Source organism: Dasypus novemcinctus, chromosome 2 (assembly GCF_030445035.2).
Source record: "Dasypus novemcinctus isolate mDasNov1 chromosome 2, mDasNov1.1.hap2, whole genome shotgun sequence".
NCBI lineage: Eukaryota > Metazoa > Chordata > Mammalia > Cingulata > Dasypodidae > Dasypus > Dasypus novemcinctus.
The window spans coordinates 10,536,309-10,549,188 of record NC_080674.1 but is presented as its reverse complement, the minus strand read 5'-3'; the positions used below and the strand labels follow the sequence as shown (position 1 = coordinate 10,549,188).

Genomic DNA, 12,880 nt, shown 5'->3' with positions numbered 1-12,880 from the left:
TCCTGTGACTAATTTTAAGTGTTTAATTTTACTTATTAAACATTAAATGAAAAATCACAAAATAATGGAATTCTACACTCTGAGAGGTGGAGATGGCCTATCTATGAGCCCATCCAATTTTCCAGATAGAGACCCTGGATTTATTGAATGAAAATGACATTTTAAAAGTCACACACCTTTGGTTTTATTTAAATATTATATTGAAAAACTATCTCTCTTCTGCAAATAGAGACTTAAAATACAAAAATTTTTATTATTTATTCAGTATTCGTTATTGTATTTTCAAAGCAAAAGTTCAGGAGTATCCAAGCCTTCGAAAACTGATTTCAGTATACATGAATGTTCCTCTATTATAAGGTGTTTTGAATATGATACATGGAAAAAATAAAACTAAAGTAACTTACAGACTATAGTTAACAGTATTGTTGTAATATTTTTGTAGCTAAGGCCCCAAAAAAGCACTATATCCATGCTAAAGATTAAAAAGAAAGAATATGGAGTTAAGTTTTATGAGATGTAAAGATGATCAAGCTTTTTTTTCCCTCTGTTTTCTTCATTAACAAGGAGACCTTTGATCATGTCATTTATTCATCTTTCCAGAGAAACAACTGAGTTTGTTTTCAGGATTAAATAAGATAAATGTGCCTGGACAGGGTTTTTTAAAGTAATTGGTTAAGCTGCCTTGTGTCTGTTGTTTTTTGAAGTTGAAATAAAGTTTACTAATTTTGAAGAACAAAAAAAAGAGCTATCACTCAGCGGACTTTTTCCTAATGTTACTATGTTATTGATAAATGAACAGCCTTTAAGTATATGGGAAAATCAACCCACTTCTAAACTGGTAAAAGGAACCTGCCAGGTGCAAAAAAAAAAAAAAGTTGAAATGAATTTTTAAATTAAAATCAGGGAAGAAAGATAAGTTAAAGGTATCTAAGTATCTAACAGAAATTCTTGGCAGAGTGGCTGTAAGACATTGCCTTTAACAAATAAGATGAAACGTCTTTTTTCAAGTTAACTCAATACACTTGTGCCTCATTCTAAACAAACCCAATGGCTTCAAATTTGTTTACAAAGAAAAAATTTGAATGATTATTTCTCATTAAAAAAAAAAAATTAAGTTCACCACAGTTTCCCTAGTGCATTTTAAGGAATTGGATTTTTTAGAAAAATGTGCTTGTTCTACTTTTCTCCCCTCTGGGCCGTCCCTGACCCAGGCACGTCTCTCCTGAGCCCAAAGCCTACCACGAGACACAAAGATGCACGCATGCCACATCTCCCCCGGGCCCTGCCCCGGCTGGGTGGCAGCTCACTCATGGGATAAAACCCCCAGGCTTCCTGCCAGGGGCCAGGTAATAAACTCAGCCCACAGCTTTCTGCTCAAGCAGGCATCTGGGGTGGGAGAGTCTCTCAGCTTCTCTCTGGTATCACTTCATGGATCATCTTCCAAGGCAGGGTGGCCTGTCCCAGGCAATCTGAACTAGCTGGGCATCCTAAAGGCCAAAACGCACCTGCTGAAAGCAGCCTCCCCATCCATCACAGCACATGGCGGCAGAGTCTGGCTGAGCCTGGCAGGACCTCAGAGATGGCCCATTCCGGCTCACCCTTAAATAGAGAAGGACGTGCAGGTGACAAGATGTGCCCAGAGTCAGCTCCTTCCCTGTCCCACTGTGCCCGTGACAGACAACGCCAGCTTTCTAAAACTTGCTTCTTGTATTCCTTGCACTTTTTCACTCCAGAAGACACAGATCGCCCCAAAGATCTGGAACCTCTAAGCACACGGGTCAGCGGGAAGGAGCTTCTCCTGGTAACAAAAGGACCTCGTGGTGCAGCAACGAAGGTTCAAAGTCTCCTGAACCCAGTTCAACTTAGCCTGGCTCTGCTGCCGACAGCGTTCAGTCTCAAGAAACCAAAGGCGAATGAGAAGAAACTTCACTTGCAGTCCAACCAAACTGACGGTGCAGCTATGTCGCTGCTGCTGTTTTTAGCAGCTGACTATTGTCCCTCATGTTTTAGAACACAAAAGCAGGAAGGACTAGAGGAAGGCTCTGCAGCCTCTCCCGATGCGAGTGGGGAGTGCCAGGCCCTTTTGAATTCCTGCCTGACAATGTCAGAAAGAAAAGAGATCGGGAAGGGACTCCAGAGATCCAGGGCCGACGCCTCCACTTGCAGGGAGGTCACCTGCTACCCTCCCCTAAAGCACAGCGCCCGGCACCCTCTAGTCTGCTTTCCACCTCCAGCAGCGTTCTTTCAAGAATGTCACCCAAAATCATGCTGAGTAAATAAGCCAGGCACGAAAGGACGGATACTACAGGATTTCAGATGTGAAATAATGGAATATGCGAATTCATAGTAAGAAATCAGAACACAGGACAGCAGGGTGGAAAATGGGGCGCTGCTGCTTAACTGGTGAAATTTCTGCTTGGGGCGTTGGAAAGGGTTTGAGGATGGCTGGTGGCAATGGCAGCCATGACACTATGAATACAATTACTGCCACTGAATTGTATACTTGAACTTGGTTAGCACGGGAAATTGGAGACTGCTAACGTGTTATGGGAATAGAGATTTTTAAAACCCACCGAACTGTGCAACACAGAGTGAACCCTCACGGACACCACCGACCCCGATAATGTAACTGTTAGGCTATTTCATCCTCTGGAACAAAGGCTCCATAATGCAACACCTTAATAACAGGGAAAACTGGAGTGGGGGTGGAAGACATGGGAACTCTGTACTTTCTACGCGAGTTTCCTTCAAACGTACAACTGCTCTAATAATAATAATTTTCAAAACCAGAACAGAAAGTATGTAATCTTTCGAGGTTGGTTTTTCTCGCTCAGCATAATTCCCTGGCCTGCCTTTATTTTTAAACCAACTTCTTTGCCTTCCCTTGTCTCAGAAAACAGCTATTAGATACTTTGCTGACACCCTCCGCTGGCACCTCCCATGGGCACAGCTTGGAGGCGGCAAACCAGCCCCACTCCTCTCTTCATCCGCCTTCTCTCTGTCACTCTGCCTGCGGCTGGAGCGTTCCTTGCCACAAGTGTGCTCTAAATCGAGAGCCAGTCACGCAGGCCAGAGAGAAAAAGCTTCCTTCTCTGCCCCACTTTCTACCTCGGCAGCACACATCTGTTTCCTTGAGCCGCTCGCTGGTCCCACAGCCCCATAGTGGCCCTGCCACCGAGCGGACTGCCACACAGAGGTCACATCCACCTGCACTTCTGGATCTCTGATGTAGGAGAAACAAGTGAAACCTGTCTTCGCATGTCTCTCAACTTCAGGAAGGCCACGTAAAAATAACCTCTTCTAAATTCCTGTGTACACTCTCAGCACCCCACGCCATCTAGAAACCTGACCTCACAGGATCCACAAATAGGTGCCACCGTCACACACTCCGCCACGGCCACAGCTGGCAGCCCCTCCTTGGGGCTATTCAGGGTCTTTGTGGCTACTGTCAGCCCCCACCCCTGCCCACGAATTCTCTTGTAATATGACACACACACAACATAAACACACCACCGATCCCTGCCAGGCGATCTAAAAGAATTACCTCCCAACCTTCTTGAATGAAACAGATTTTCTCTGTTCACATGTTAACAACTTCTCCACAGCTTTCTTGTGTTTTTTCAAAGTAAAACTTTATTGAATTATATCGTTCCCACATGAATATACACAAACAATAAACGTAGAGTAAAATTTGTGACCGTACAAAACAAACATATATATCATACAAGGCTCCCATACAGTTCTCCACCACTAACACCTGGCATTATTGTGAAATTTTATTACAAACTATGAAAGAGCATCATCAAAATATTTATACTTAGAGAAATATTTAGTCCCCATCTTATTTTTAGTGTATTTCTCTCCCCAACCCACTGAATTATTAACACCCTATATTAGTGTTACACATTTGTTATCACTCAGGAGGAAGTGTTCTCATATTTGTCCTGTAACCACAGCCCATCACAACCACTGTGACTCCCTGTGAAATACAGCCCCATGCTTTGCACAGTCCTTTCATAGTGTACGCTCAGTGGCGCTCATTTTCATCACAGGGTGCTGCTGTCATCACCTCAGGCAATTTTGGAACATTTCCGTTTCTTATCTGTTTTAAAGCAAAGGAAAGATATGTTGTTTTTCATTTGTAATTATTTTCACTTCACTTGGAAAAAAATCCTAGAATGTCACTGGTTATTATGATTTAGAATCACTGACCCAGTAGGTTACAAAGCCAGTCCCCAAAATTTTCAAAATGGTATCATAGAAAATGTTCTCTGAAATAGGTTAGAAATTTAAAAAAAAAAAATTTAAGGCACTATTATAAATAACTCCTAAGTTAAAACAAAGATCACAATACAAATGAGAACAGTGCAATAACAAAAATAGTACATTTCAAAAGTCATGGGAAAAGCAAAAGTGGTACTTCGATGGAAATTTAGTGGACGAGTGAACTTGAAGGAAAGAAATAAAAAGAAAAGAAGTTAGAGCCAACAAAGAAATGGATCCAGAGCCTTGGTGAGTCTCTGAAAAGACTAATAAACTAGGTATTTTTGCCAATGTTGATCAAGAGAAAGAGCAGAAATTCAAAAGGATAGAAAAAGAGAATATAACAGCCCAGAGATTAAAAAAGAGAACTCTATGCAAGCTTTGTACCGATAAGCAACAAAACTTGGGGGAAACGGGTCAGTTTCCTAGAAAACTAGGAGCTACCACATCTGAAAGAGAAAAGTGTGAGCTGACCTCTGCAATGGATTGTGTCTTTCAAAGATAGATGACCCAGATCCCTAACCCCCAGCATCCCAGGATGTCACCGTGTTTGATAACAGGGTCCTTAGATGATAACAGGGTCCTTAGGAAGTTAAATGAGTCACACTGGAGTCGGCTGCGCCCTTCATCCACCATGGCAGGTGTCCTCACCAGAAGTGGAAGTTTGGCAGAGGGCACCATGGATTGCCAATGAGCCACCAAAGCGAGGACAGAGCCTGGAGCGATTCTCCCTGGGAACCTCAGAGAGAGCAGCACCTTCATTTTGGAACCCTAGCCTCCAGAACCGGGGCCTGGAAATTTCTGTTGTTTTAAGCCACCCAGTCTGTGGTACTTTGTTACAGCAGCTGCCACTGTAGAAAACTAAGACATCCTACAACCATTAAAGAATTACCAACAGAAGGTCTGATCGGAGGACTTGAATTCTGGCCACTTACAAGTAGTTAAGATCTGGCAATCTCCAAAATCCCTTCCAGCACTAAAATTCCATGATGAAGGTCATTCTAAATTTCTGAAACCTTTCTTCACGCAAGGACACGACAAGTGGCATCCAATGTCAATAACCCTTTCCGATAAAACTGAATCAGGCTTTCCGGGGCCAGTACTTGTCCAAGCTGGAAGACAACACATGGGGATTCTCCGTACTAGTCCCTCTGCCTTGGTATATTAGGCTGGAATTTCCCACCATGAAAACAAATGAAATATAAATAAACAAACACTAGGGCTCATCACTGGAATCCTTTACAAAATGAAAACAAAGTCACACTTAGCTTCATTGGACTTATCGCTTGTTTGCGTTAGTTCTAATTCTATGCTGACATTTAAGAATAAGGCCTCATCTTTAGAAATAAATAGGGCCTTGAAAATTGAGCAGACTTCTTGTGTTTTAGAGCCAAAGTGCTGAAATTTCATAAAGAGAACAAACTACTTTCCAGCCTTTAAAAAACCTTTAAGCACTAATGAGGGATGTTGTTGATGTGGGAAAGTGTGGGAAGCGGAGGGAGGGGGGTATGGGAATCCCTTATATTTTTTATGTAATCTAAAACTTCTTTAAAAATTAAAAAAATTTTAAAAATAAAGGAAAAAAAAACATTTAAATAAATAAGATCTGAGCCAGATAATCTCAGCACTATGGAAATGTGATGGGGCAGTGACACATATTTAAATTTGGCATCTTCCTATAGTTTCTCAGGGTATATAGATAACCATTTCCATCTATTTCTACTGAAGATTAAGGGAACTTCCAGGTCATTCTGGATCCTTTCCCCAAGGACCCTACCTCCCCTTGGTCTCATTCCAGCGTTCACAGATGGGGGTCCAGGCCCAAAGGGTTTGATTTACACAAACGATGTGTGCCCGGACAGTGGCGGGAGGTGGGGGGCGTGGCAGCAGAGAGATGGGGAGTTGACTCTTGGCTCAGCCACAGGAGCAGTATAACCTTGGGGAAACTTGGAGGCCACCTCCCCAAACCTGCCACCTCATCTGGAAACCAAAGACAGCCCCATCTGCATCCCAGAGTTCCTGGCAGGGTTGAAAGCAGTATGTTAAGACCATCTGGGGCTCTTGTTGAAACACAGTCTCCGATTCAGGGGATGGCCCGGGACCCTGCGTGTCTGGCGAGCTCCCCAGGGACGCTGCGGGTGGGCCGGGGACCCCACTTTCTTTGAGTACCAAGGTTCTAAAGCAGTGGCTCTCCCTTGGCCCAAGGTGCCTCGGAAATCTTGACTCGCCTCTCCTGAGAGCTTGCTGGGGTTCAAATCTACCTGAATTTTCCTTTTTAATTTGTTCCAGAAAATTATTCACTCCATGTGACAATAGGTACTTCCTCGATCTCTGAAAATCCAGAGAAGGGGGTCAGGACTGGCGAAACCAGCACACTTTGGGGTCCACATGAAGCCCCAGGTGTGGGCGCCTGCTGGGTCAAACACGCAGGAAGCCCAGGCCAAGCAGAATCCTCTTCATTTCCGACTGAAGGCAGAGGCAAGTCAACAGGCCAGGGCAGGAGGCCGCACTCGGCGCCCACTGGACCTGAGCTGGCAGTTGTCCTGGCTGTCATGTCCAGCTGCTCACCCTTGGGAGAGGAGACTGGAAACACAGACAACAATGTCAAGGGATTTTTTTTTTTTTTTTTAACTCAATGCCTGGTTTCTCTTCTTTAATAAAAATCCTAAGTGGCCAAAGGGATGTCTGCGCTGAAGTCGTCAAAGCATCCCACGAAAAGGAATGCGGGCGGAAGTGGATTTGGCTCAGCGGATAGAGCGTCTGCCTACCACATGGGAGGTCCAGGGTTCAAACCCAGGGCCTCCTGACCCGTATGGTAGGCTGGCCCATGCGCAGTGCTGATGCGCACAAGTGGTGTCCCCCGCAAGAAGTGCACCCCATAAGGAGAGTTGCCCTGTGCGAGAAAAGCACAGCCTGCCCAGGAATGGCACCGCCCACACGGAGAGCTGACGCAGCAAGGTGATGCAACAAAAAGAAACACAGGTTCCCGGCTGACGCAGCAAGGTGACACAACACAAAGAAACACAGGTTCCGGTGGCGCTGACAAGAATACAAGTGGACATAGAAGAGCACACAGCAAATGGACACAGAGAGCAGACAATGGGGGGAAGAAATAAAATAAATCTTAAAAAAAAAGAAAAAAGTCAATGAGTGAGGAATTATTTAAAAGAAAAAAGAAAAAGAATGCGGGAGTGACACGGGACCAAGGAGCAGTACTGGGTCAGCCAGGGGACTGCCCAGGAAGCCAGACTCCCCACCAACTCTAGCACCCAAAGCACACTGCACCCACCTCAAGGGCCAGGGCTTCAGGGCGAGATGCCCCAAGGGTGTCCCCTCCAAAGTCCCAGCCCTGCTCTGGTAGCTTGATGCAAAAGTGGCCCCAATACCCCCTCCTGCCATCCGAGCCTCTGGCTGAGTGGCTCTGCAGCCCTCCCACGGAGAGGAGCGGCCTGTTTGCCCAGCCCGGGCTCGGCCTGGGGACCGGCGTCGGCAGAAGTGACGCCGCACCACGTGCCAGGCGAAGGCTCCGAAGGCTGGCCTGGCCCGCCTGGCCACGCAGGACGAGCCGGGGCAGGCCTGCTGGAGGCGCCCCCGGCTGACCACAGACGCCGGAGCCCATTCCGCGGAGGCCACAGAGCCGCGGCCTGCCCTTGGCAGACTCCTGACTGCAGCTGGCTGGCGGGCAGCAGCACCTGGCCACAGACGACGGCCACACCGGGCCTCTCCCGCCCTGGGCAGAGGAGCTGGGGGACAGAGGGGGCCTCTGGACCTGCCTGTCGCCAGCCTGGGTTGTCCCAAGGCCCCCGGAGCTGACTTCTCTGTTCCAGCTCCTCAGACTCTGAGTTCGGACCTTCTGCTGCATTCTTTAGTGGATGCCACTGAAACACGAACACACATTCCCAAACAGCAAAACAAGTCCCCTCCCTGGTGCCTGGAGGCCCTTGGTGGGGGCGGGCAGTTATAATCAAATGCCAATAATCCAACAAACATGGAGGGATGGGGCCAGAATTCACTTTCTCTAGTAACTAGCAGAGGAGTTCGCCCACCATACAACCAGTAAGGGGATTCTCATTTTAGGGAAAGGGGATTCCAGAGCTCATAAATCTTCCTGTAGCATTTAAAAAACAAAACCAACAATAAAAAACAAAGAAACAAGAGTTTCTCATGTAGAGTTCAAGAAAAAGGTCTTGATCATAGCTACAAATCCATAGAACATTTTTTTAGGAGGTACTGGGGATTGAACCCAGGACTTCAGGCTTGGAAGCAGGTGCTCAACCACTGAGCTATACCCACCCCCTCCATCAAACATTTAAGCACCCGAAGAGTCAAGGAAACTAGCCCCTTACAGTGTGTGTGGTGTATCTTTTTATAAAACAAATTGAGGGAGGGGGGCCTTGGTACATTTCAGAGAGAGGCCCTGGAATTTACGCATGCAGGAGCAGAATGACATGGAGAGAGGAGTGCAGTAATTTAAAGTTAGCATCACTGGGCCTAATTTGGCTCAAGAGCTATCTGACATTCAAGCTGCATTTGGCAACAATTAAAACAGCAAAAGTGTTTCCTCTCCTCACTGCTGTCAACGACGTAAAGGTGAACCCTAGGCAAGAAGGCGAAGGGAAGAATTAAGAAAACGAATGATGGCAGCTTTCACTGGCCCCACATCAGAGGGAAGGAAATTTATAAAGCAGAAATGCAAGAAGAGCACAGTTGGAATGTTATTGGAGAAGTACCTGACAAATATTTGCTTGTGCATATTAAATTATGCAATCCCTTTAGAACAATAAATATTTTAGATGGAAAACGTGTGCTGAGCCCCAAGAGGACACAATCTCAGGAACCAGGAAAGAAGGCACTTTCTTGAACAAAACACATCAGAGCCTTGTTTTAAACTGCACTGAGCAAATACCTGCCAGCCTAGGCAAAGCTCTGCTCTTAACTGACCAGAAACTGTCATAAAGCCTTGAGAGTTGACTGCGGGTGGCACTTAGGAGCTGTTCATGCTGTGGGTAATGCAATTACCTCTCTATTCAAGCTCCTGGGCCCTTCTCCCCTGGCAGAAGCATATATGCATTTTAACAATTTCCACTGCCACTAATCATAAACTTGTAGACCAAGCTGGAACAGGAGGGGGCCTCAGGACATTTCCACTTCCTGCCCCTCTGCCTGAATGCACTTCCCGGATACCTTCTCTACATATTTGTTCAAAGGTCACTTGCTCTCTCATGCGACCACCCTGTTTATAATTTCTGCTTCCAACCCCTGAACACCTAGATTGCCCTTATCCAGCTCCGGGGGCTAGAGGCTTCGAAGGAGGAGCCCAAAAGGTCTCCAGCAAAGGAGCAAGCCATGTGACCGCCTGGGGAAGCAAATGACAACCCCAAGATCAGACGCTCATCTTGCTAACACCCGTATATTTCTCAATTTCCCGTAACTCAGCCAGCTCCTCCAGGCTGGCCTCTCATCTGGTCAGTCCTCTTCTGCTCTCCAGTTCTTCTCTTCTCAACTGAAAGGTAAAAATGCAAAGCCTGTTCAGGCACCTTCGAGTCTCCTGAAGTACCTGCCCAGTGCCTTAAACACAGTAGATGGGAATACATAGCTATGCAGTGATTCACCACTCCACTGGCCACGGTGGCGCCCATGCAGATTTTTGCAACACTTCATTCTTACAGCAGTTTTTCGGGAAGACGGAGGCTGCGAGATGAATAGCTCCTGCCTTCCTCTTCCCAGAGCACAGAACACATTCTGTTCCTTTCAGTCGCAGAGAGCCCAGGGGTCTCGCGGTTCTTAAGCACATGCCATTACCCCTTTGGTATTTGGTGACGAGCAAAAGGAAGAGGCCCAGAGCAGAGAAACAAAATCATGTAAGACAGTTGGGGCTCACTCTTCCTTGGCAGGTCTCCCTCACTGTAAAAAGGGGGGGGGGGGGAAGCTGGAGGGTGCTCGCCTCCAAGCAAGGGGAAGGCAAGTGGGTGAGACATGGAACAAGGGAGAAAACGAGGGCCTCTGGGAGCCAGGCGATGCTTTGTGCGTGAGGATATTTCACGCTCACAGGCTCAGGAGGCACGTACTGGCATCATTCCTGTTTTACAGACGAGGAAACTGAGGCAGAGAGATGCTGGGGAGACTGAGCAGCGTGGGGCTGGGAAGGGGCTTTCCAGGGGAACATAGTGCGGCTTCCCCCCGGGGATGGCCTCAGGTATTCTAAGTTTGCACCAACACTGCTGGTTTCAGGTGGTCTGGACGTAGCAGAACCATCGCCCACCCCACCCCCCACCCCAGGAAGCATGTAAAGCTGGGCTCAGTGCAGCCTCAGTGGCGTCTGGGCGAGCTTGGTCCTGCCCGCCCTGGAGACCACCCAGCTGCTCAGGACAGAGGAGAAAGTTACCCCCGTGACCTCCTTTAAAGCATACCCAGAAGCAAGGTTTCTGCCATTAGCCTCCGGGGGTGAAAACTCACCTTAGCAAAAATGAAAGCAGAGCTGGAGACGCAGGCTCCTAACCTCGGGAGGCGCTCACGGCGCGGATGGCCCGCCAGCTGGGGGAAGGGGCCTGGGGACTGCCCTAGCTGAGCCCCTACCCAGGAAACAGCCAGGCGGGAGGGGGGTGCAGCCCAAGAGGGGGCTCCTCGGTCCCTGGTGCGAAGGGGGGGGCCTCTAAGCTCACATCGCCAAGGTTACGGAAACCACAGACCGCTCCTCCAAGTTCAAAGGCTGTGTTGCATTAGACCCAACGCTGTACCAACAAGTGGCAGTTCTTGTGCAGCTCCCTGGAAAGCCTGGTCCCCCAACAGGCCAGCACAAACCACTTCCCCCTAGAGAGGACCTACAAGGCACAGGCCGCTGGGGTCACCGGGGTCACCAAGTAAACACAGCCTAGTGCCTCCGGACAGACGCACGTGCGTGCCGGCCTGGCCTGAGCCGGCAGGTGCCGCTAAGTGCGGAAGCAGGAACCTCCGGCGAGGCCGCGGCCGCTCGTCCGAGACGCACAGGCGAACGGGACTTGGCCACCGCGGTCACTTTGCAGTTCTCCCTCTGTACTTGGTGGGTTGCGTCACGTGAGTCACGCTCACTGGCCGTCTCCTCAAGCCAACTTTCCCCTCTCCTTTTCTAATCGCGTCACGGGTCTCTAACAGCAGAAGCCCCCGCCTCGCCCCCCTCGCCTGCCCTCCCGGCGGTGCCCTCTCCAGGCCCGGCCTCGGAGGCACCGCGAGGTGGCAGCGGCTCGCGGCGCCGACCCGGAGGCACCCGAGATGACAGCACGTTCGCGGGGCCACTGGCGGGGGCGGGGCGCTGTCCCATCCTGAGCGCGTCTGGGCAAGGGCAGCGCGAGGGGCCCCCAGGGGACGCCGTGCAAGAGGAGCTGGCCCCTCTGCGCACGAGGCCTGGCCACCGCGGGGACCTGGGGAGGGTCCCCAGGGAGAAAAGAGCCCGCGAGGAGCACCTACCCAGGATCCGAGAGCGTTCCCCCAGGGTGGACTTTGAGGACAGGAGGACTCGGTGGATGAGAAGGAAGGGGTCGCGGTGAGGACGCGGGGCTGGCGGGGTTCCCGTGGCGCCGTGGCCTCAGGGCAGACGCGACTCACCCGGCCTGGGAAGGGCAGGCCACCCTTGGCTCCTCTCGCACCGCGCGCGCGGGGAGCCAGGAAAAGGCGCGCCCGGCGGCCACACGGTGGCCGCGGGACTCGGGCGGAGCGGGACTCGGGCGGAGCGGGACTCCGGGGTGGCACGGGGGAAAGGTGGGTGGGAGGGCCCCCGGTGTCTACGGGGTCACCTGCTTACCCGGCCGTTGCGGTCGGTTTCCTGTACCTCCTCGACGCTTGGGCCCCGCCGCACCAGCGCCCGCACCAGTCCCACATCGTTGGCGCAGGCGGCGCGCAGGAGGGTCGCCGCCTCTGGGACGCCCTCCGAAATAGCCGCCGCGCTCCCGGCGCCGCGCTCCTCCTGGCCGCGCGGCGGGTAGAAGGAGTCGTCCGAGGCGACGCTGCGGGTGTCGGGCAGCCCCGAGAAGTCCTCGTAGTCCTCGTAGTCGGCGGGGTCCTCCGCGGCCGGCGCGCTTGGGGGCGGCGATGGCAGCTGCGGGGTCACGCAGCGCGCCCCGCCGCCCTCCGGCCCGGGCCCAGCCAGCAGCACCATGCCGGGGGCCGCGGCCGGGAGTCGGGGCCGGGCGCCGAGGTCACCGTGCCGCGCCCCGGGAGGGCCCAGAGGAGCAGGGGTGTTCCGCGCGCTCCAGCTCGGCGGAAACGAGCGCCCGGCGGCGGCGCCCGGCGACGGCGCCCGGCGACAAAACTCTCGGCGGCTGGAGAAAAGCCCCTGGGGGGGCGGAGTCGCGGGGGCTTTCCGGGCGCGGGCGGGGCCAGACGCGGGGCGGAAGGTGCGCGGCGGGCGGGAATGGCGCGCGGCGGGCGGGAATGGCGCGGGAGCGGGCCGGGCACGGGCGCGGAGGACACCTGGGGGCCTCAGTCCACGCCTCTCCGGGCCCCCGAGTGGAAACTCGTGCGCGGGAAAAGCGGAGGAAACCAGTCGAGCGCGGGGCAAACCCCCCAGGCTCCAGGCACCCGCAGAGATGGGCGGGGATGGGGTGCGGGGACCCGCTGGGCCGAGCCCGCTTCCCAGGGCGCA

At 51.1% G+C, this 12,880-nt stretch overlaps 1 protein-coding gene across 1 annotated transcript in view; it reads right to left on the bottom strand.

Annotated features, from left to right (window-relative positions):
* Positions 1-12,880, bottom strand: part of ANKRD33B (ankyrin repeat domain 33B) — a 76,557-nt gene extending 63,677 nt beyond the window's left edge. Inside the window, exon 1 of the mRNA XM_004474428.5 lies at positions 12,041-12,880. Within this exon, the coding sequence (XP_004474485.4) occupies positions 12,041-12,394 (354 nt within the window). The 5' untranslated portion in view covers positions 12,395-12,880. The remainder of the gene's footprint in view (positions 1-12,040) is intronic.